Source organism: Aedes albopictus, chromosome 1, assembly GCF_035046485.1.
Source record: "Aedes albopictus strain Foshan chromosome 1, AalbF5, whole genome shotgun sequence".
Classification (NCBI taxonomy): Eukaryota; Metazoa; Arthropoda; class Insecta; order Diptera; family Culicidae; genus Aedes; species Aedes albopictus.
This window is the reverse complement of record NC_085136.1, coordinates 67,558,417-67,582,804: the sequence shown is the minus strand read 5'-3', so window position 1 is coordinate 67,582,804 and position 24,388 is coordinate 67,558,417. Positions and strand designations below refer to the sequence as shown.

The window sequence follows — 24,388 nt, the reverse complement described above, 5'->3', positions numbered from 1 at the left end:
TTTCACTATGTACCCAAATCTTGGCCCATCAGTAAAGTGACGTCAAAAACAACGATAAAAATACGTCAACAACATTTCTTGCGTAAGAACCAGAAAGAACGAACAGGAAGAAAGATTTTGTGTACGGTGACTGCAAAAATATAACACAATTATAGGGTTGCGTTGTTTTCGTTACTAGATTAGGAATGAATTTTAGTTAAAGTGATTTATTTATAGTTTTTTGAAAATTTGGCTCCGAATATGTAATTTGAAAGTAAGATTGGTGAATAAACGGAGATAATACTTCAGCAGAAATATTGAAAAAATGAGATAATAAGTGGTTCTAGTGCAAGGAAAGCAATAGGCCAACGTTGTATCCACTAATAGGCCAATTTTTGTACCATAGACCAACGTTGCATACCATGGCATCGAATCTTTTCAGCCTAATTAAGTAAATTCTTGAATATTTACGTAAGTTTACTTCCAATTGGTGAAACATGCATTGCCTAGAGTGTGTAATTGGGTCAACATATTGTTTCTAGTGCTATTAATTCATGAGTTATGGGCAAAATTGTCAAGGCGGCTTGAAAATTAGGCCAAGGAATGGTACACATACCCTATATGAGATAGAGCAACAAAAACAAAATAGAAGGATCATGCAAAACTTACTTTTGTCTACGTCCAGTTACTTCAAACCGTTTGCCGAAGCGAAAGTACGAGCTTTCAATTTGTTTTCACTCAGGTGGATAACAGGATTTTTTTTCTTTTTTTCTTTAAAATTGCAAACTGCGGCGTTTGGTTCATACAGACACCAATGTATGCAACTATTTGGCAAACTGTTGAATGTAAGTGGCATACAGTCTTGCATACAGTGAAATACAGAAGTGTATGTGTGTTGCGCAAATCTAATCACAAACCATTTGAGAAACGGTCATTCCATTTTGCCACCATGTCTCACAATCTTTCATGGCTATACTGTTTGACAGTTTTTGCACAATATGACATATTGTTACAGCTTGTTATGGGTTACGTAAACCGTTCTTTATGATCGATTGCCGGAATTTCATAGTTTTCAAAGGAAAAGCACCAGTTCGTGGTACAGTAACAGATAGAGGAGACATACTGTTTGGATCTTAATACAAACTGTATTTATCTATGCGGGAAGCGCACCGTTGAAGGATCAAAAAACCGAAGCAAAAACCAAATCGTGCTCCAGAAATATCTGGTTGACAAAAACCACAAAAACTGGCTGCACTGTCTCCTTCTAGAAACAATCATCATCAGCCTGCCATCATCAGTGCAAAAAATCTCACGACAATGATCGATTAATCAGCCGCCGCAGCCGCATCGCCAGAGTCATAACTGTCATTCCGCCATTATCAAAACTCGAAATTGCACATACTGACGGATTGCGAAGCAGAAAGAACACTGGCCGGGACTGGACATCGCTTCGCTGGTTGTTCCTCAAAATTGTTGCCTTATTTCGGTCGAAAAATTGCACCACATTGCAGCGGAAACATCGTTTCAGGTGAGGAAAGAAAAAAAGGTTCCGTTTGGCTGAAGAAACGCAGTGCAATCAACCGGGAAAAACAATGTCCCTGAACGAAGGCGAAGTGAAGCTGTCGCACCGTACGCGGAAACGCGTCCGCGAAGTCAAACGGAAGGCTCGACCAGGTAGGTGGTGGATGGATTGTGGTTCTGCGGTGCTGGTTAGCTGAATTTGAATGTAATTTTAGAGCTGGCCGATAAGAGTGCCTGGGTGCAGCTGGAGTACCACAGGAAGTTCGACAAGTTCCGGGAGTTTGAGGACAATGTAGAGCGGATCCACGTGAAGGACGTATCGCCGCAGGAGTTTATCGATCGGTTCGAGTCGATCTACAAGCCAGTGGTGATCGAAGGGATTACCGAAGGGTGGAAGGCCGAGTACAAGTGGACGCTGGAGCGGCTGGCCAAGAAGTACCGGAATCAGAAGTTCAAGTGCGGCGAGGACAACGATGGGTACAGCGTGAAGATGAAGATGAAGTACTACATTGAGTACATGCGGAACACCACGGACGACAGTCCGCTGTACATCTTTGATAGTAGCTTCGGGGAGGTGGGTTCAGGGGATACTGCCAGGGAAAACAAACTTCACATAAAATGACCCTAATCCATTGCAGCACCATCGGCGGAAAAAGTTGCTGGAAGATTACGACATTCCGCTGTACTTCCGGGACGATCTGTTCAAACATGCCGGAGAGGAGCGTCGGCCACCGTATCGGTGGTTCGTGATGGGCCCGGGCCGGTCCGGTACGGGCATTCATATCGATCCGCTCGGGACCAGCGCTTGGAATGCGCTGATCAGCGGTCACAAACGGTGGTGCCTGTTTCCGACCCACACGCCAAAGGAACTGCTCAAGGTCAGCGGAGCGATCGGGGGCAAACAGCGGGACGAGGCAATTACCTGGTTCAATCTGATCTACCCGAAGACGAAGCAGCTGGACTGGCCGAGCGATTGCAAACCGGTGAGTGTAAGGGGTTAATTTTTGTCGCAGTTTTGTGAGTGTATTTGGCAGGAATTTGGCTAGGGAACGAATTTTTTGTATAAGTTGTCACACTTTGCTTTTCATCCTCGGAAATTCCCCCAAGTGGTCCTCGAGAACTCCCCCAGGAGTTCCTCGCAAATTCATGCAGAAGATCCTCAGCAAATCCTCCTTCAGATCATCGGCAGTTCCTCCAAAAAACCCCTCAGGAATTCCTCCAGGAGATCCTCAGGAATTCTGCCAGAAGTTCCTCGAGAACTCCTCTAGGAGTTCCACCGGAATTCTTTCATAAGTTTCCCGAGAATTTCTTCAGGAGTTGAGTTTCCCGAGAATTCTCCCATGATTACTTCGGGAATTACTCAAGGAGCTCTTAGGAAATACCTCGGAGATCTTCGGAAACTTCTCCAGGTGTTCATTGGGAATTCCTCTAGGAGCTCTTTAGGAATTCCACCAGGAGATCCTCGGGAACTTCTCCAGAACATCCTCGAAAAACCCTTCAGGAGTTTCTCGAGAATTCATCCAGGAGATCCTTTGAGATCCTCCAGGAAGTCCTCAGCAATTCTTACAGAAGTTCCTTGGAAATTTCTGTCGGAGTTCCTCGGGATTTTTCCAGAAGTTTATCGGGAATTCCTCCAGAATGTCATCGGGAATTCCTTGAAAAGTTTGTCGGGAAATCCTGTGGATCCTCGGAATTTCCTCCAGGCAATCTTCGGGAATTCTTACAGAATTCCTTCTGAAGATTCTTGGGAATTCCTCCAAAAGTTCCTCGGGTTTTCCTCTATAAGTTTGGCAAGAATTCCTTCGGAAGTTTCCCGAGAATTCTCTAAGAGCTCCACGGCATTTTTCCGGAAGTTCTCCGGAAATTCCTCCAGGAATTCCTTGGCAATTCTTCCAAGTGTTTCTCGGAAATTCCTACAGGAGTTTCTCGGGAATTCCTCTAGGACTTCATCGGGAATTCCTCTAGGAGGTCGAATCGAATCGAATCGAGAATTATTCCAGGAGTTTCGGGAATTCCTGCAGCAGAACCTCGGGAGTTCCTCCAGGAGATTCTCGGAAATTCCTCCAGGAGTTGCTCGGGAATTACTCTAGGAGTTCCTCGGAAATTCCTCCCGGAGCTCCTCGGTAATTCTTTCAGGAGTTCCACGAGAATCCTCAACAATTCCTCCAGGAGTTCATCCAAGGATCCTCAGGAATCCCTTCAAGAGATCCTCCGAAATTTCTACAGGATATCCTCGGTAAATTCTATTCAGGAGTTATTCGGGAATTCTTGCAGGAGTTCCTCGGGAATTTCTTCAGAAGTTCATCGAGAATTCCTTCAGGAATTCTTAAAAAAGTTTCTCGGGAAAACCTCCAGGAGTTCCTTGGGAATTCCTCTTGGGATTCCTCGGGAATATTCTCAGGAGTTACATGCTTCTCGGAAATCCCTCCAAGAATTCCACATGCAGTTTTTCATAGTTTCTCAATGTTCTTTTCCGGTAGTTCCTCGGGAATTCCTCTTGGTCCCCAGAAAACCTAGTCCCCAGAAAACCGACGATTTCCTGGAGGAATTCATAGGTTTATCCAGATGAATTTCTGATAAACTCCTGAAACATTTCCCGAGAATCTTCTGGAAGAATTCCCGAGAAAATGCTAGAGGGATTCTTGATGATTCCTTCTTCTGGAGGAATTTCCAAGGAGTTCCTAGAGAAATTCCCAAAAAACTCCTTTGAGAATTATCAAGAAATTCCTGAAGGAATTTCCGAAACTCCTAGAGGTATTCTCCTAGAGGCATACCCGAGAATCTCTTGAAGAATTTCCGAGCAACTGGAGGATAAATTCCCGACGAACTCTGGAAGAATTCCCGAGGGATCCCCAAGAAAAACTCCTGGAAAAAAATCCGATGAACTCCAGGAGGAATGCCCGAGGAACTCCCAGAAGAATTTCGAGGAATTCATGGAGCAATTTTCCACGGAATTTTCTAACAATTCCTGTGTGAATTTTAGAGGATCTCATAGGGGAATTCTCGAGGAATTCCTGAGGAACTCCTGAAACATTTGATGGCAAATTCCTGGAAAATTGCTGCTAGGCTCCACGGTGGATGAGTTGCTCTCGAACTTTTATTTCAAACTACACGAAGTTTTTCAAGAACATGTACCTCGTAAGCGACCAGCGTCAAACTCGGTTTTTACTAAACCATGGTGGTCTCCAGACTTGCGAAATCTACGAAATATTCTTCGGAAGCTACGAAATCGATATTTCAAGTCCAAGTCTGAGCTCGACAAAATTCAACTTCGGGAGATGGAGAATACGGACAAAAAACTCCTTGAATCCACGTACGAGAATTACATGTCCATGGTTCAGGCAAATGTGAAAAATAACCCATCGCTTTTTTGGAACTTTGTGAAACGCCAACGGTCAGCCAACCGCATTCCCACCAACGTACGTTATGCTGGCTCTACTGCTGTTACCAATTCAGACGCAGCTGAATTATTTGCAGAATTCTTCGAAAGCGTGTCCACGAAAGTGTCTCCTGTGCCGCGTGCGGATAGATTTCAAGATGTGCCATCGTACGATATTTCGATCCCTGAACTGCAATTTTCTGTTGAGGATGTGCTAATCGCTCTCAAAGAACTAGACGTCAACAAAGGTCCTGGCGTCGATGATTTACCTCCACTACTGCTAAAAAATGTGCATCTACGCTTGTATATCCAATCACGGCCATCTTTAACCCTAAAAGGGATACCTGGGGTCCATTGGACCCCAGGCGCCTTTCAGAGCTCGTCTTTGATGGAACACACTCAGCGAGGTGACGAAACTGAGGCCATAAAGGTATCCCTTTTAGGGTTAATAAGACGATGCCCACCAATGCGTGAGTAAACCCAAAATGGCAACCGCCTTCATAACGCACGAACCCCACCAACCATTGCCAAATCGGTTTTAAAATGACAACCTACCTTCCCGGTGAACAGTGGATTCATATATTTAGCAACCAGACCCAACCGTTGCTATACTGTTTTCATGAATTCAATCTGACTAACAAACAAAACAAGACAGCTTTCTACAAGTAAAATGTAAAAAATGATTATCTTTGATAATTTTTGAAACTGTTGTTCTCTCATGCATTTAAGATTGCGTTTGTCACAAATGGACACATATGGAAGATTAAACTTAATGATAGGCGAGGTGTGATGTGTCGAAAGATTCGATTGTCCAAACGAACCGCAGAACGGTGTATTTTTATAATTATTGTATACGAAAACTTCCTTAAAATTTCCAATGGGAACGTGCAAATGGCTTCGGCAAACCGCAAGCCCCGAATGGAATAAAAAATAGGTGACATTCAATCAATAAAAGCGTCAGCCTATTTACTGACTGCATGGCTCCAATCAACACTTGTTCGCAAAAAAAAATGCTTCAGCAATTCCTTCAGGGATTTCTCTAAGAATTCCTTGGCGATTTTCTCCTGGTGTTCCTTGAGGTTCCTTGAGATTCTTCCACCAATTTCTTCAGGGTATCTTTTAGGAGTTCATTCTTGGATTACAATGGGAGTTCGTTCCGAGAATTCTTCAGGAGTTTCCTCTGAAATTTCCTAGTCATTTTACCAGGAAAGCTTCATCCGTTCGTTTATATCGGTCCGTCAGAAGTTCTGTCTGGGGTTCCTCCTGAAGATTTTTCAAGGATTTTTCTAGAAATTTCGTTCGGAGTTCCTTCGGAGCATCCTCTAGGTTTTTTTTCGGAAAATCCTCAAGGAATTCGTTGGAAGAATCATTCCAGGATTCTTCTAGGAATCTAGAAGAACTCCTGGAATTCCCTCAGGGATTCCTCCAAGAATGTCCTCGGGGATTTATCCAGGAGTTTCTTCCGGGATTCCCCTTAGAATTCCTACCGGGATTTTTCCGGGAATTTCTACCGGGATTCCCCCGGTAATTCTTTCCAGAATTGCTCAGGGAATTCCTTCCAGATTCCCGGGAATTCTTTCCAAGATTCCCCGGGAATTCCTTCCGAGATTCCCCGGGAATTCCTTCCGAGATTCCCCGGGAATTCCTTCCGAGATTCCCCGGGAATTCCTTCCGAGATTCCCCGGGAATTCCTTCCGAGATTCCCCGGGAATTCCTTCCGAGATTCCCCGGGAATTCCTTCCGAGATTCCCCGGGAATTCCTTCCGAGATTCCCCGGGAATTCCTTCCGAGATTCCCCGGGAATTCCTTCCGAGATTCCCCGAGAATTCCTTCCGAGATTCCCCGGGAATTCCTTCTGAGTTTCCCCGAGAATTCCTCCCAAGATTCCCAGGGAATTCCTTCCGAGATTCCCCGGGAATTCCTTCCGAGATTCCCCGGGAATTCCTTCCGAGATTCCCCGGGAATTCCTTCCGAGATTCCCCGGGAATTCCTTCCGAGATTCCCCGGGAATTCCTTCCGAGATTCCCCGGGAATTCCTTCCGAGATTCCCCGGGAATTCCTTCCGAGATTCCCCGAGAATTCCTTCCGAGATTCCCCGGGAATTCCTTCCGAGATTCCCCGGGAATTCCTTCTGAGTTTCCCCGAGAATTCCTCCCAAGATTCCCAGGGAGTTCCTTCCGAGATTCCCCTGGGATTTACCCGGGCATGTCTTTTGGGATTTCCCCGGAAATTTCTTTCGGGATTTTCCCGGGAATTCCTTGCGGGATTGCCTCGTTAATTTCTCCCAGATTGCCCCAGCAATTCCTTTCATAATTCCCCCGGCATTTCCTCCCGGGAATTCCTTCTGGGATTTTTCAGAAATTTCTTCCGGGATTGCCATGGAAATACTTTCTGGAACTTCCATGACAGTTTCTTCAGAGATATCTTCAGAAATGCATTCAGGGATTTCTCCAGAAGTTCTTTCAGGGATTCATCAATGAGTTCATTCAAGAATTTATCCAGGAGTTCCTTTAAGGAGTTCTATCATGAATTCTTCCAGGCGTTTCTTCAGGGATTCCTTCAAAGATCCCTCCAGGAAGTCCATCAGAGATTCCTCAAAGAACTTCTTCAGGGATTACTCTTGAAATTTCTCCAAGGATTTAAAAACTTGAACGAAAAACTTGAGGAATTAATTATCCACATTCTAGAACTTTCGTACAATTGAAAAAGATAATATGAGGAACAATGAATGATGTTGTCATTTATTTGCTTTTCTGTACTTTGTTTACGATATGAAGTACTACTACCAACCACCGGTGGGGAGATGAGGTAGTATTTTACCAACGATGATGTGAACGCACGGTGCGAAAACGGGTGGATATCAGAAATAGAATCGATTTGCACACCTCTACTACTCACCGACTTACTACACACTGGTGGGGATAGTCTAAGTCGCTTCTGGAGCGGAAATTCCCAACTACTTGGAAAACTGCGATAATTGTGCCGATTCATAAGTCTGGTAGCCAAAATGATGTTGAAAACTATAGAGGGGTATCAATACTATGTTGTCTCAGTAAAGTTTTCGAAAAACTGATTCATAAAATGATGTATCATGCTGTGTCATCAATCATCTCTGAGTTTCAACATGGCTTCGTAAAAAATCGATCAACTACTTCCAACCTGATGTGCTACGTCACGGCAGTTTCGAGAGCAATGGAGTCACATCAGCAAGTCGACGCAATATACGTCGATTTCGCAAAAGCGTTCGATACGGTGCCACACATGACGATAATTGATAAAATGGAGCATCTAGGATTCCCGATATGGCTCACAACGTGGTTGTTTTCCTATCTTACGAATAGAGAGGCGTAACAGTCAACGCAGTGCATTCCAGACCTCTCGAAATCTCATCAGGTGTGCCGCAAGGTAGTGTGCTTGGCCCACTGATCTTCATGATATTTGTAAACGACTTGATCCTGAAGCTATCGTCGTGAAAGCTTGCATTTGTTGATGATCTAAAGATGTACCGCATTATCTCATCTGCTTTGGACTGTGTCATACTTCAAAATGACATTAACACTCTTATTGTTTGGTGCGGCGACAATGGCATGCGTATATCAATTATCACTTTTAAAATTGAATAATGAAAGTACTTGCCGCTACTTGGAATCGAACTCCCGATCTCCGTATCCACTGGTCCCGATGATGTCCTCGCTGCCACACTGCTATATATAAATAACATAAAAAATAGCCCTTGGGCTGTAAAACGGTGAGTCGATAAGGAGAGCGTCCAATATAGCTCTGGTCCTCAAGTTCCTACCTCATGCTTCCACAGGTCAAGCGATGACAAAGACCGCCAGCTAAGAGTTGTGTGCTTAGCTGGTAGTGCAGCCTGGGCACTGTTGGCCTTCTAACTTCAGCTAGATTGAGGAGGTACGATCCGAGTGTCTGTTCACCAAGGAGGTGCGGCTCAAACAGCGTCTGTTCTGGCATCCAGCGGCTGAGTAAGAAACGCTGCACCACGCCCAGCTAGATCCAAGGTGGTAGCCCCATCAGCGTGGTCGTCCCAGTGTTGGTTGGGACGTTAAACAGAACTGGCACGATGGCCCTACGGCGAGACAGGAGTGTTGGCGTAGGCGCAATAAGCCACCCGTAAAAATCCCCATTGCGATTAACATAGGGGGCATCCATTTAGTACGTCACGCGAAATTTAGGAATTTTTGACCCCCCTCCTCCCTTCGTACGGGTTTTTCGTATACCTTGTACATTGCTTGTCACACTTTTCAGGACCCCCCTCCACCCTATAAGCGTGACGTACTTAATGGATGCCCCCATAGGAGAATATACGACTCGATACAATCGGCAAAGACCCACGCGACAAAATAAGGACTACGATTGGAAACTTGGAACATGGAACTGCAAGTCACTAGGTTTCGCAGGATGTGACAGGATAATTTACGACGAACTACATCCACGCAACTTCGACATCGTGGCGTTGCAGGAACTTTGTTGGACTGGACAGAAAGTGTGGAAAAGCGGGCATCGAGCGGCTACCTTCTACCAAAGCTGTGGCACCACCAATGAACTGGGAACAGGATTTATAGTGTTGGGCAAGATGCGACAACGTGTGATCGGGTGGCAGCCGATTAACGCAAGGATGTGCATGTTGAGAGTTAAGGGCCGTTTCTTCAACTACAGCATCATCAACGTCCACTGCCCACGCGAAGGGAGACCCGATGACGAGAAAGAAGGGTTCTCGCGCAGTTAGAGCAAACATACGATGGTTGCTCGCCGCGTGACGTGAAAATCGTTGTCGGCGATATGAACGCGCAGGTAGGAAGGGAGGAAATGTACAGACCGGTAATCGGGCGAAACAGCCTGCACGCCGTATCGAATGATAACGGCCAGTGATGCGTAAACTTTGCAGCCTCCCGTGGTATGGTAGTCCGAAGCACCTTCTTCCCCCGCAAAGATATCCACAAAGCCACCTGGAGATCACCCGAGCATCAAACAGAAAACCAAATCGGCCACGTTCTAATCGACGGTTCATTCTTCTCGGATATAATCAATGTCCGCACATACCGCAGTGCGAATATAGATTCGGATCACTATTTAGTCGCTGTATGCATGCGCTCAAAACTTTCGACAGTTATCACCAAGCGTCGAAGTCGAACGCCGCGGCTCAACATCGAGCAGCTGCGTAACGTAGAAGTGGCTCAAAACTACATACGCGCAGCAGCTGGCAGTGGCCCTACCAACGGAAGAGCAGCTTGGCGCAGCTACACTTGAAGATGGCTGGAGGGACATCCGATCCGCCATAGGTAGTACCTCGGCTACGGCACTAGGCTTCGCGACTCCGAATCACAGAAACGACTGGTACGACGGCGAATGTGAACAGTTGAAAAACGAGAAGAATGCAGCATTGGCGAGAATGCTGCAACACCGTACGAGAGCGAATGAGGCACGTTACAGACAGGCGCGGAACAGGCAGAACTCAGTCTTCCGGATGAAGAAGCGCCAGCAGGTAGAACGAGATCGCGAAGCGATGGAAGAGCTGTACCGCGCTAAGGACACACAAAAGTTCTACGAGAAGCTGAACCGCTCGCGCAGAGGCTTCGTGCCACAAGCCGACATGTGTGCCGAGATAATCACGGGAATATTCTCACGAGCGAGCGTGAGGTGGTCGAGAGGTGGCGGCAGCATTACGATGAGCACCTCAATGGCGACGTTGCTAGCACCGAAGGTGGCGCGGTAACAGATCTAGGAGTATGTGCACAGGACGAAAGACTTCCGGCCCTTGACCTCCAAGAGATTGAGGAGGAGGTTGGCCGGTTGAAAAACAACAAAGCCACTGGAGCAGATCAACTACCAAGCGAGCTTCTAAAATACGGTAGAGAAGCACTGGTTAGAGCACTACACTGGGTCATACCAAGATTTGGGAGGAGGAAGTATTACCGGAGGAATGGATGGAAGGTATCGTGTGTCCCATCTACAGAAAGGGCGACAAGTTGGATTGCGGGAACTACCGCGCGATCACACTACTGAGCGCTGCCTACAAGATACTCTCTCAAATTTTATGCCGCCGACTATCACCGATTCAGTTCGTGGGGCAATATCAGGCTGGATTCATGGGTGAACGCGCTACAACGGACCAGATGTTCGCCATCCGCCAGGTGTTGCAGAAATGCCTCGAATACAACGTGCCCACACATCACTTGTTCATCGATTTGAAATCGGCGTATGTTGCAATCGATCGAGAACAGCTATGGCGTATTATGCACGAATATGGATTCCCGGATAAACTGATACGATTGATCTAGGCGACGATGGATCGAGTGATGTGCGTAGTTCGAGTATCAGGGACACTCTCGAGTCCCTTCGAATCTCGCAGAGGGTTACGGCAGGGTGATGGTCTTTCGTGCTTGCTGTTCAACATTGCCTTTAGAGGGTGTAATACGAAGAGCGGGGATGAACACGAGTGGGACGATTTTCACAAAGTCCGTTCAGCTGCTTGGTTTCGCTGATGATATTGATATTATTGCTCGTAAATTTGAGACGATGGCGGAAACGTACATCCGACTAAAGAGTGAAGCCAGGCGAATCGGATTAGTCATTAATGTGTCGAAGACAAAGTACATTATGGCAAACGGCTCCAGGGACGAATCACCGCGCCCGCCACTCCGAATTTATATCGACGGTGATTAAATCGTTGCGGTTGAAGAATTCGTGTACTTGGGCTCACTGGTGACCGCCGACAAGGACACCAGCAGAGAAATTCAAAGAGACAGGAAATCGAGCTTACTTTAGTAATTTGGACTCCGCCGAACTCTACGATCGAATAAAGTTCGCCGTCACGAGCAAATGTATCTTGCTTTGTAACGACGAAACGTTGTACACGCGGAACGCAAATCCGCGTAATCAAGTACAGCGAAACCGAAGTCGAACGGATTGTGCAGCATTTTTACGATGGGCGATGTTCAAGCTGGAGCGTGGTATTTTGACTCGGGTGCCATACCGAATCAGAAGTTTACTGAACAAACTCCGATACAACATGTCGTTGGGACCGCGAAAAACCGAAGCATGAAGGCGTTGGCAAAAGGTACGATTGAAATGCAGATTCCAGAAGCTACGATTGGTGCCCATGCTGTACTGAAAATACAGGATTTGGCAACTAACCTGTTATCCGTAAGTGCGATCTGCAAGCGTGGGCATACCATGATCTTCACAGCGGATAAAATACGAAGTTTTGTACGAGGATGGTGAACTGGTCGTTTCTGGTAGCGAAGGAGGTGGCCTGTACCGAGTGAACCAGCCGGAGCGAACTATTCGGGCAAACGGAATCCAGCTTTGGCATAGGAGGATGGCACACCTAAATGATGCAAGTCAGAAGCAACAATGAAAGCCACATTGGGAAGCAGTCAAGTGAATTTTCCGATACCTAAAGGGAACAGCGACGAAGAAGTTGAAGTATTAGGAATCCAACCGATGAGCTGAAAGGACATAGCAATGCTAATTGGGGAGGAGATTCTGATAGTCGCAGGTCGACCAATGGATGTTTTCACGTTTCAGGGAGAAGCAATAACCTGGAACGCGAAGAAGCAACCTACAGTGGCTCTTTCGTCTTGCGAGGCGGAGTATATGGCTACTTCTCGAAGTGTTCAAGAATCCATGTGGTGGAAAAATCTTCGATCAAAATTTAGCAAAATTGGACCGGTTTCAGTACTCTGCGACAATCAGTCAGTAATAAGAATAGCTAACAACGGATCATGCAATCCCCGGACCATACATATTAACATCCGCTATCATTTTGTACATGAGAACCTGGAGAACGGCGTAGTCAAGCTCAACTACATTCCAGCCATCAGCCAACCGGTAGATGGATTCACCAAACAATGACGAAGTAGAACCAGAAGAAGTTTTGGAGGATTCCCAGAAGGAGTTTCCAGAGGTATCCTGGAAGGAGCTTCTATTCAGGAGATATTCAGGAAGCAGTTCTTGAATTAGGGGGAATCCAGTAAGGAGTTCCCGAAAGGAATTCTTGAAGCAATCCTGAAAGTAGTGCTGGGAGGAAAACCGGAAGAAGTTTTTCGAGAATTTCTGGAAAAAAATCTAGATGAATCTCAGACTTCCTATTGAAATTCCTGTAGAAATCTTAGAAGGGTCCAGGAATCTAGCATGGAATTTCTGGATGAGAGCCGAAGGAATCCCGGAGGGAATCCCTCCCGGAATTTTAGAATGAGTTCTTGAAGGAATTCCGGAATGAATTGCTGAAGCAATCCAGTGAAGAACTTATGCAGGAATCCCGGAAGAGATCCCTGAAAGGATCCCTCCTGGTGTAATCTCCGGAATAAAACCCTTAAGGAATTCAAGAGAGAACAATGGAAGGAACCTGTAAGAGAACATCTGCGAGGATCTTCCGAGGTACTTCTGGAAGAACTTTAGAAGGAGTACCTGAAGAAATCCTGGAAGGAATCGCGGGAGTATTAACTGGAGGAATCTCAGATGTAACCTGTTTAGGAATCTCGGAAGAAATTCCTTGAAAGTCCCAGAGGTAACTTCTGAAGGAATCCTAAATAATCCTTCAGAAAAATTCCTAAGAAGTCTTGGAAAAGAAGAGTCTGGAGTCTGGAGAGGGATCGCAGCAGGCTGTGCGAGTGAGGGCGGCTACGTTTTCAAAACTATCACGCGTTTTCTTTGCTCCGCATTGTTTTGAATATGGCTGGGCTTCTTTAGCGATGTTGAGATAATTCCATATTCTGAATCTGCATGCAAAACTGAGCCAAAATCCAAATTTTCATGAATTTTGGTGCCCGGGAACCTATTTAAAAATCAATTTGAAGTTTGTATGGGAGCGATTTGTCGAATCACCCCTCGTCGCATTTTGTACTGGGCAGAGCTGTTAAGCAGTTGACCAGCTGTCAAAAGGTGATTTCGGAAAATCTCTTCGAAATCGATTTTAGGTACCAAAATAAAGTTCTAAAAATCTGAAAAAAAATCATAGTGGTTCAGAAAAAGGTGCTCTTTTGTTTAAAATCAATACATTTTTCTTAATTTAAAAACCCAATTGGCTTCTTTAGCGGTGTTGAGATAATTCCATATTCAGAATCTGCATGCAAAACTGAGCCGAAATCCAAATTTTCATGAATTTTGGTGCCCGGGAACCTATTTAAAAATCAGTTTGAAGTTTGTATGGGAGCGATTTGTCGAATCACCCCTCGTCGCATTTTGTACTGGGCGGAGCTGTCAAGCAGTTGGCTAGCTGTCAAAAGGTGATTTCAAAAAATCTCTTCGAAAGCGATTTTAAGTACCAAAATGAAGTTCTAAAAATCTGAAAAAAATCATGGTGGTTTAGCAAAAGGTGCTCTTTCGAATAAAATCAAAAAATCAATACATTTTTCTTAATTTAAAAACCCAATTGACTTTCGCAAATTTTACTTCGGAAAGCAAGTCGGGGAAATTGCTTGCAAATTGATCTTCGATGTTCAACATTTTTCTTACGCAGTGTTGAGTAGGATAATTCGCGATTGTTGTGAGAGATTGTGTTGTTCCCAACGGGGTACTGGAATTCGTCTTGATTTTCGCGTGATTTTTGTGTAAATTTAGGTTATTTTTGGTTCAATATGCCTGTGGTTTGGTAACGGACGGAAAGAATACAATTCTCATATAAGCGATCCATCCTGAACAAGTGCCCTTCCATATCCCAGTTTTCGTTGTAATCCACCATACAAAGATACAGCGAGAGTAACTCTGTTATCGAAGTGTTGCTCAGAATTCCTCTGGATAGCTCTGGATCACTCTGGTTTGCCCGAAAGGTTGCCTGATACCAGTGAAAAATCGAGCAGTCTTGCCCGATTTCTCGCTTCGTATCGACGTTTCTGAATGGATTCGAGCGAAAATAGTTACTCAGGATTGCTCAGAGTTGCTCCGGATTGCACAGTGTCTCGCCCCTAGGTCATGTTATTTCTAATCAACGGATGTTGGCAGTCAGTTTAGACTTCCAGAACACCGAGATCCTGGAAAGAATCGATAACCAGGAGAGCAGAACCATCGCAGAGGCTTTCCACATAAAGCTGCTAGGGAACAACACCACTGTAAACCTGCAGCGCGAGTGTGGTGGTATAGATGCAGCGTACAACGGACTAGTGTGCAAAATACGAACGTTGTCGAAGCGCACACAGCCGAGAAGAACCGAATGACTCAATGTGACGATAGGGAATACATGTAAATAGGACTTAGGGTTAGTTGATAGACCACAGTGGTGGCAAACAAACGTTTTATGCAAGTGAGTGGTTATTTGAAATTGTAGACCAAGAAAATTGAGTTTTAATTAAACCTTTGGGACATTCAGGTTCGTCCAAACTGTTCTATAATGAAGTTCTTCAAATCTACAAGAATAACTTTATGTGATTTCGCCATAAATAATAGTATTGCATATTCTGCTGGGATCCGCGAAGCTCTTGAAACCTCAAATGTCATTTAGAAGCATTACAGGGATATTCCAGGTCAGCCAAACTACTTTGTAGTACAGGACTTCAGGTCTACACTCGTAACAGTATCCATATCGGTTATACTGAGTAACACTGCATAATAAACCGCAGTTACTGGAGCAATCTGAAGTCTACTAGCTTATTATAAACCTTTGGTTTTTAGGATAGAGACGAACCAGCCAAGGGCTGAAAGTCTCTTAAATAAAGACAAATCAATCAAATCAATAAACCTTTGGGACATTCAGGGTCGACAAAATTATTATATAATGAAGTCTTTCAAATCTACAAGAACAACTTTATGTGTTTTCGCCATAAATAATAGTATTGCACAATCTGGGATACGCGAAGCTTTTAAAATCTCAAATGTCATTTATAGACACTACAGTAGATGTTCGCTCGGTGCAAACGGTTTAACTGCAATGCTTTTTAACTGCAAGTCCGCTAAGTGCAACAATTTTGCAGTTATCGCACCGCTATCTGTCGAAAACAAAACGTCAACTGAGTTGCGATGTTTTTCGGATGCACTACAGTTGCATTGTGATGTTTTCGAGTGCATTCTGGCTGCGTCCAACAACAATTGACAACTGTTTGACGGCTGTCAGTCGTTGCAGTTATCGAATTTCATTCGGTAACTGAAAAGTAAACATGTTGCACTTATCGAACGTCTACTATACAGGGATATTCCATGTCAGCCAAACTGCTTTGGAGTTCAGGACTTCAGGTCTACACTCGTAACAACTGTCATCTGTTATACTGAGTGTCGTTGTATATTTAACCGTGATTACTGGACCAGTCGGAAGTTTACTTTTTATATTATGAACCTTTGGGACATTCAGGTGCGTCCAAACTGTTCTATAATGAAGTTTTTCAAATCTATAAGAAAAATTATGTGTTTTCACCATAAATAATAGCATAGCATAATCTGCTGAGATCCGTGAAGCTCTTGAAGTCTCAAATGTATTTTTTGAGACACTATGGGAATGTTTCAGGTCAGCCAACCTATCTTCGTGTTCAGAACTTCAGGTCTGCTCTTGTAACATCAGCTATATATGCCATACCGAGTAACGTTTCATAATAAATCGTGATGACTGCAGACGAGCAGAAACAAAGGGGTAATTCTCGCTGAGACCGGCCCACTATTTACACCTTGTCTTCAAAAATGTTTAAGGTGTCGATTTTCTGAAAGCCCTCGCTAAAAAAGTAAGAAAAATGCATTTGGTTACTCAAAATGATGGACCCCCGTTAGTTTGAGCCACAACAATTTTTGCAGACCCCTCGATTTTGGTCAAATGGTGGCTCACTTAAACCGTTATAACTCGAAAGTTTCTCCAAAAACCACCTCAAAACGAATTGTTGTTGAAAAGAGGAAAGATAGAGCTACTATTTACAATAATAAAAAGTTGGGTCGGCCATATTGATTTTGGCCGCCATCTTGGATTTTTATACCAAAACATTTTTTTCACCATGAGGGCAACCACCGATTTTCAACATTTTTGCATCAATTGAAAGCTGAGGCATTTATACATAACATATAAAAACCCGATTTAATCCACCTATGGTGAACAGAACCCTTCTTACACTTATTAAAAATATTGTTGTATTATGCGTATTAGGCAAATTTATTTTGTGTGATTGACCAAAAGTTCTATAAAATATTGTGGATTTGACATCTAGTGAATTGGTTCCCAAAATAGCATCAGACCATGGACTTAATGCCAGACACCTCCTAAAATCTTATATGGAATGTTAAAAAAATAGCTTTCATATTCTGGAATATTGTATCTTTTGTTAACTGCCAAATCATCTTGAATAGATTAACTAATGGATAAGAAAATCAGCGAGATGCACTTTGCCTAATATCTCTTAATCAGACGAATAAATAAGCTCCAAAGTACTACTTGGTATTCATGGTTATGGTGTAAAAAGGACAAAAACGATATATCTACTAAGTTAATCAGTTTTGGCATTAACTAGTTATTTTGGCTGTCCGGTTCTTGCATTTTTTCCACAATGTATAAATTCAAAGCTTTCATTTAACATATTGTTAGTTTTCATAAAATTCTTGTGTATTTGTAATTTGTTATTATAATTTTGTTGAAAACAATAACCTGCTAGAATACACTTTGTATGAGATCAGCATAATTTATTGAAAAATAACTTCCCATAGATTGGTGAAAAATTAATGCAAGATAACAAGTGAATATAATAATAAAAAAGAATTTATTGAAATACTCTTCGTAAGATATCTCAGTAATCAAATGTCGAATCGAAATAAAATTTCAGGGCCTTATACAAGGATATTGTAGCTTTCATTTGGTGTTTAGAGAACCCAAATCGGTTGACAGATGGCTGAGATATTTATTATGGTACCCTTGGTCCAAAATCTCTCAAAAAGTTAACCTGTATTACTCCCAAGTACTCTTTGAAAGATATCTCGGTAATCAAATGTCCAATCCTAATGAAATTGTATAGGGTTCTACTAGAATGTTGTAGCTTTCATTTGGTGCCAGGATAACCGAAATCGGTTGACAGACGGCTAAGATATTTATTATTATACAATTGGTAAAAAATCTCAAAAAGTTTAGTTGTATAAATCTTAAGTACTCTTCGAAATATATCTCTGTAACCAAATGCCCAATCGAAATAAAATTTCTGGGTGATCTACTAGGATGCTATAGCTTTCATTTAATGCCAAAAGAAATTAAATCGATTGACACACGGCTGAAATATTTATTATGATACACTTGGTCAAAAATCTTAAAAAGTTTAGAAGTATGACTCATAAGTACTCTTCGAGAGATATCTCGGTAACCAAACATCCAATCGAAAAAAAAATCAATAGCGTTCTACTAGGATGTAGTAGCTTTCATTTGCTTCCAAGAGAACTCAAATCGGTTGACAGACGGCTGAGAAACGTGCGTGACTTTTTTTTGTAACGCACATACACACACACACACATACACACATACACACACACACACATACAGACATTTGCTCAGTTCGTCGAGCTGAGTTCATTGGTATATGAGACTCGGCCCTCCGGGCCTCGGATCGAAAGTCGGTTTTTCGAGCGATATTGTGTATTCAGTTCAGGGTTGGATTATCCCGACTGTTTGTGAAACTGTTCAGAACAGTCGTCGAATATCGAGGGGATTCTCGATGTATTGAACAGAAACCAATTAATCAGCAACTTTGTTCAAGCACATCATTATTTCAAACGTATAGGTCTTCAGAATAACAAACATGGGCAATTATCCTGGAAATAATATAAATTGCATTTATTAAACCTCACTTTAAAACATTTAAAACGTTTATTGCGAAAAAAATATTTTCATAAGTTTGTTGAGTGATAAACATTGCATCTGAACACCCCCCGACTTCCGCGCCAAAAAGCTGGCGGCTTGGCTGCCGGCAACAGCTGATCAGGACGACCGGTTAGCTGTCCTTGTTCCACCACTTGAATGTTTTTGTAAACGCGTTTGCGCGCGAAATCTTTCTCGCTCATTTCTGCTGTCAAATCCGTCACCGACTGTTTCACCGACCGTTTGAAACGCCGACTGTTTCGAACGGTCGTGAACAGTTTGGAACTGGACGGTCAATATTGAATAACAAAGCAATAAGATGTATTGTTATAAAATTGTTCATCTGTTCGATAGCTCCATGATGTAATACCATTAATATACCAAAACATGTTATTCAGTTATTTCACTGCTTAATCAACAAATACCACATCAATAACAAACTCTGCTCAAATACCTCCAATTGTTATTGTGATGTTCTAATAACATTTTATAGAATAATAAAAAAAAATAACAATTTTAAATATTAGAGCACAGGTTATTCTTTACATAGTATATGTAAGATATTCCCTTCTGCTCGGTAACCTGAAGTTTAATATATATTATTATGAACCTTTAGGATATTGAGGGTCGTCCAAACTGCCCCTTGAACTGCCCCCACTCGCATAACAGTCCCATTTGCAAAAAGGAGGAATTGAGAAAACGGCATTTGAAGTTTGAAAACTTGTTTCCATATAAAACTTTGAGAAATCGTCAAAATTTGATCGTCACAGATTGCTTTGCACATGAATATATAACTGTGAAAATAATTATAATTGCTACAAAGTTGTTCAGTTTTGTGTTTCGTGACACAAAAATCCATGATGGGACTGTTATGCGGGTACTTTTGATATGGGACGCTCATGACTTGGTATTTTTTTTCACACATTGACATAAAAATTCGTAATTTTTATTATTGTATTCGGAAGTACATCGAAAATGATGACTATTCATAAAATCAACTCAAAATTGATGAATAGTCAAATGGGATTGTTATGCGAGTGGGGGCAGCAAACTATCTCCAAACTAAGCTCAGCTTTTGATAGTAACAGTATGTATTCTCACAATGAACTTTAAATTGTAATCTGTAATCCCCCTGGCAAATCATGAGGCATTTCGAGATAGTTTAGAGATATTTCAAATCAACAACATTACTCCGGAGACCATAGCTTCAGTTCTACACTTGTGATTATAGCTTTTGCTACTATATGAAGTAATGTTACATAATCCACTGTACTTACAAAAGTAGTTAGAGGAACAATAAGCGTTGTTATATATTTTTGTGATATTATGGGCAGAGACAAACAGACGTATCACTTGGGACAAATTGCGATAAAATCATCGTCATGAAAACATAGTCGCCCAATGCTAATCAGACAAACCACTCATTAGGTGGCCGTAGTGAGCAAACGTCAAACAGGAGCAAAAACGATGCGAGCGCCGTGACCGAGCGATTTGCGAGCTACAAAATATTTGAACTAACCGTTAAAAAGGTTAACGATAAGAAGTGAGTATAGTGAGACGTCTGTTTGTCTGTGTTATGGGCTTGGGACTGTTGAATTTTTATTCTAGGAAGATGGCTTTACAGTCTTGGCAAAAATAAAAATACTGCAATTTTATCTTGTCCGACGTTTCGAGTCCCAGAAGAAGGCCCCAAACGGACCGAAACGTCGAACACGTAGACACTAAGATGACTTAGGATATCCCGACTGATCTGATACTGTCTATTTAACTTTCAGAAGACTTACTGGACATGATAGATTACAAATCGTAGCTTTGTTTTGTTGAAGATCCAATTGTAAACAATAACAACTCTCGTGAGGTTATCACGGTTGTTTATCAATTCTCTTTTCACCCGTTCCCACAGAAATCAACTGTGGTAAAAAGCTCTCGTAGAACATTTGTAAAGGCCTAATCTAATGATTTGAATTTGAGGTTTGCCAATGCGGCTAGCAGTGTGGCCAGATTGAATTATATAATAATATCATATCATTTCTGTATATATATCGCTAATATATTATGTTATCTTTTAACGACTTCGGATGAAGAAACTTCAATACAGTATCAGTATCCAAACCAAGTTATCGGTGTTTTATTTAACTTAAGGAAGTTTAAGATGTTTAATGAAAGAAGTTACAGTTACACCCGTAGACTTTAGGATCAAAACTCAAGAACATTTTGGATGACCTACACTGAAAAACAAGAGAACCCAAATTTGAGTATTTTTAAACTCACTTTTGAGTTCTTTTTTGCATCCTGTTTCATTCGCTCTCTTTAATGTTGTCAGAGAGTGAATAGCAAAACAACCCAACTTTGAGAGTTCGATGCGGGAAGCCAAAATTGAGTAAGTGGCACAGTACCGAAAGTTGAGTAATTTTAACTGACGGTTGAGTAAAAAGAACCTTGACTTTAGGTACTTTGGCCGTATACGCCTAAATGCAAACTACCTACCTAAACATCGACTCCAGCAACTCAAAATTGGCTTCCCGCACGCAACCTCCAAGTTGGGTGGAATGAACTCACTTTTGGGTACTTTCGTTTTTCCGTGTAGGATATCCAGAAAAAATATTATGCATAATATTCAACCGTTTCTATGCTATTGATTACCAAAGCTACAGAAAAACGTAGAAAAAACTCCAAAATAACGCTTGGAAAAATTCCGGCTTCAAAGGATTAGAGGACGGAGTAAATAACGACCGGCCTGACTGGGCTGAATACTGTGCTTCTATGACTGCAACAACCTCCCGGAGTCTTATTATTGAAGATCACCATTTCTCTTTCCAGCTGGAGATCCTTCAGGGACCGGGCGAAACGGTATTCGTCCCGGGAGGATGGTGGCACGTGGTGCTAAACATGGACGACACGATAGCCGTGACGCAGAACTTCTGCAGCAAAACGAACTTCCCCGTCGTGTGGCACAAGACCGTCCGGGGGAGACCAAAACTGTCCAAAAAGTGGCTGAAGGTGCTTCAGGTAGGTCCAACCATGTGGTAAGCAAAGAATGAGCTCTAATGAAGTGTGTCGTTTCGGCGCAGGAAGTGGAACCGGAGCTGGCCAAGGTGGCGACCGAGATCGATGTCGGGCAGAGCACCGGTGTGGCGTCGGATAGCTCGAGCAACTCCAGCTCGTCGTCTTCCAGCTCGAGCAGCGACGAAAGCGACAGCAGCAACACTGATAGCGGCCAGGAATCCCTATCGGCCCACAAGACCAAGAAGCGCCGGAAAACCGGCGGCGGAATGATGGCCTGATTAATACTGTGAGAGCGCTGTGGTGGGGCGCTAACATCATTTGGGGAGGGACGAGGGCAGATCCAATCAAAGTTCTTTCATTTGATACGTTTTATCATATATTTTTTTCCGAACAGGACGTGAAACTGAAATAATCTTTTTAAAATGAGTATTACCCTTGAAACTGAAGCAAACACCGAGGTGGGAATCGTTAGGTTTACAAACTAATTTATAAAACTAGAACAATGTGAATTGATAACAGAAGCAAAACTGCATAACCTAGTAGTTTAGAGTAAAACAATGTAATTTAACACAAATCAAGCAAGCGGAAGCAAAGCAAAGTGCGTAGCCAAATTAGGATATGGAAATAGGCACCAACAAATTGGTATCTCCGAGATTTAAAACTTACATGGTAATTGAGACAACCTACAAGCAACTTGTAAGACAACCTCACTCGCAGTGATCATCCTCCCGAAACAAAAGTTCATCCCGTTATTACAATAGTGAAAAGTTGATCAAAATAAAGACGAGCGAGCGATAGAAGAGCAAAAAAGGTTCAATCATCAACATCAAGCATCATTGAAGAAAAAAAAAACAGAATCGGTATTTGTGCCTTGGACGTAAGCAAGAAACAGATGATGATCATCCATCGATCGCATCAATCAAGATTGTTTGTTGGATATCTGAAGATGAGCAAATCGGTTAGAAATTATTGAATAAAACCGTTTCAATCGGAAATCTTATGGTTTTCGGGTTAAATTATAACTGGTTGCGTATGTATTTGTTTGGTGGTTGAATAATATCACTTCCCATTTTGAACTAGCAATTTGAACTCATCGAAAGCAATCTGAACATTTTGCATTAACTAAGGAGGTGTTCTGCAAAAGAATTCATATTGGCGTGAGATTCGTCTTTCCCCTCATACAAAATATACTGAACCTCGAAGGACTTACGTTGAAGATATCAGTGAGGAGGATAGATTAGCGCTTGAAGCCCACACGGGAGACCGAAAAGTTCTACGATCAGTAACAACTTCCGTAAAGAGAACCGGAATCCTAAAATACGTTCTGAATATCGACCCGAGCCACACCCCGGAGGAATGTCGTCCATTGATATTACAAATCCTGCAAAAGTGTTCGACAGAGTGTCAGGCTAACAAGCAACCAGATTTCATAGGAAAATTTAAAAGCTACTATCAAAAAACACGCTGGATATTTGATACAGTAGACGTTCGATAAGTGCAACATGTTTACGTTTCAGTTACCGAATGAAATTCGCTAACTGCAACGGCTGACAGCTGTCAAACAGTTGCCAATTGTTGTTGGACGCAGCCAGAATGCACTCAAAAACATCACAATGCAACTGTAGTGCATCCGAAAAACATCGCATTGACGTTTTGTTTTTGACAGATAGCGGTGCGATAATTGCAAAATGCACTTAGCGGACTTGCAGTTTAAAAGCATTGCAGTTAAACCGTTTGCACCGAGCGAACATCTACTGTAATATTGAACAGTTATAATCAATTAATTTCATTTTGATTCTAGCACAATGAAAGACTTCATTCTTCTGAAAATTCTGGGAGTTGTTGACGACATAAAAGTACGATTTGAAATGGATGAAAATAAGGAGACTTCACGGGTCATAAGTCCAGTTAGCTCGGAACAAGCTATATCAATCCGAAAGGCGATAAAAGTAGTCAGAGTTGTGCTTATTCTACGAGTGGAGTGACGTGATCCAGCTCGACCCGCATATCGTGGTGAGAAATCTCGACTCGAATGAGATGACTCTCCATTTGATTTACGCGGCAAGTCACTTAATTCGAGTCGAGATTTCTCACCGCGATATGGGAGTCGAGCTGGGTCACGTCACTCCACTCATAGAATGTGCACAAGTGCCACCAAGATCCTGGGCTTTTCGCAACCTTTCAATTGCCATTTTGAATGTGGATGTGAAGCAACGAGCCTCTGGAAAGATCAAACATCACTGCGGAACAGTTTAAAGATCTATGGGACAAAATCCCTCGTTAATACAGGTGGATCGTATGAATGACGAGTTCTATCAAGTTCCTAAAGGCGACATCAGGATCTGCACCGACGACTTCAAAGCTAAGATCGGTTCCGACAATACGGACCATGAGTATGTCATGGAACGTCATGGTCTTGGATAAATCAGCGAAAACGACGAGCTGTTTGCAGAGTTTTGTGGCAACAACGAGCCAGGTATTGGGACTCATGCAGCGCTGATGTCGCGCCTGACCATCACCTTCTATTCGGCGAGATCCGGCTAAGCATTGCTCGGATCCCAGCGGCAGGAGGAAAGACTCGGTCGACGATTCAACACACGCCGACTAGAAGATCAAGCTGTGTAGAGATTGTTCGTCGCCGAACTTGGAACCCGAGCAGCAGATGTTCCGGAAGGTGGCAGCATTGAAATAAGTCTATGATGGCAGCGTAGAAGACCCTTTATTGAATCCAGCGA

At 42.8% G+C, this 24,388-nt stretch overlaps 1 protein-coding gene across 1 annotated transcript; it reads left to right on the top strand.

Moving 5' to 3' along the window:
• The first annotated feature begins 1,347 nt into the window (after positions 1-1,347).
• Positions 1,348-22,675, top strand: LOC115255722 (bifunctional arginine demethylase and lysyl-hydroxylase PSR). The gene is made up of 5 exons (XM_029853824.2): positions 1,348-1,653; positions 1,716-2,074; positions 2,139-2,483; positions 21,468-21,656; positions 21,719-22,675. Exons 1-5 carry the CDS (start codon positions 1,572-1,574, stop codon positions 21,929-21,931), a joined length of 1,188 nt encoding a protein of 395 aa, XP_029709684.1. The 5' UTR covers positions 1,348-1,571; the 3' UTR covers positions 21,932-22,675.
• Positions 22,676-24,388: the final 1,713 nt, after the last annotated feature.

Coding starts and splice junctions, on each gene's coding strand:
- LOC115255722 (XM_029853824.2), top strand. CDS start 1,572: ATGTCCCTGAACGAAGGCGAAGTGAAGCTGTCGCACCGTACGCGGAAA. Junction 1,654..1,715: donor CAAACGGAAGGCTCGACCAG/GTAGGTGGTGGA, acceptor ATGTAATTTTAG/AGCTGGCCGATAAGAGTGCC. Junction 2,075..2,138: donor TTGATAGTAGCTTCGGGGAG/GTGGGTTCAGGG, acceptor AATCCATTGCAG/CACCATCGGCGGAAAAAGTT.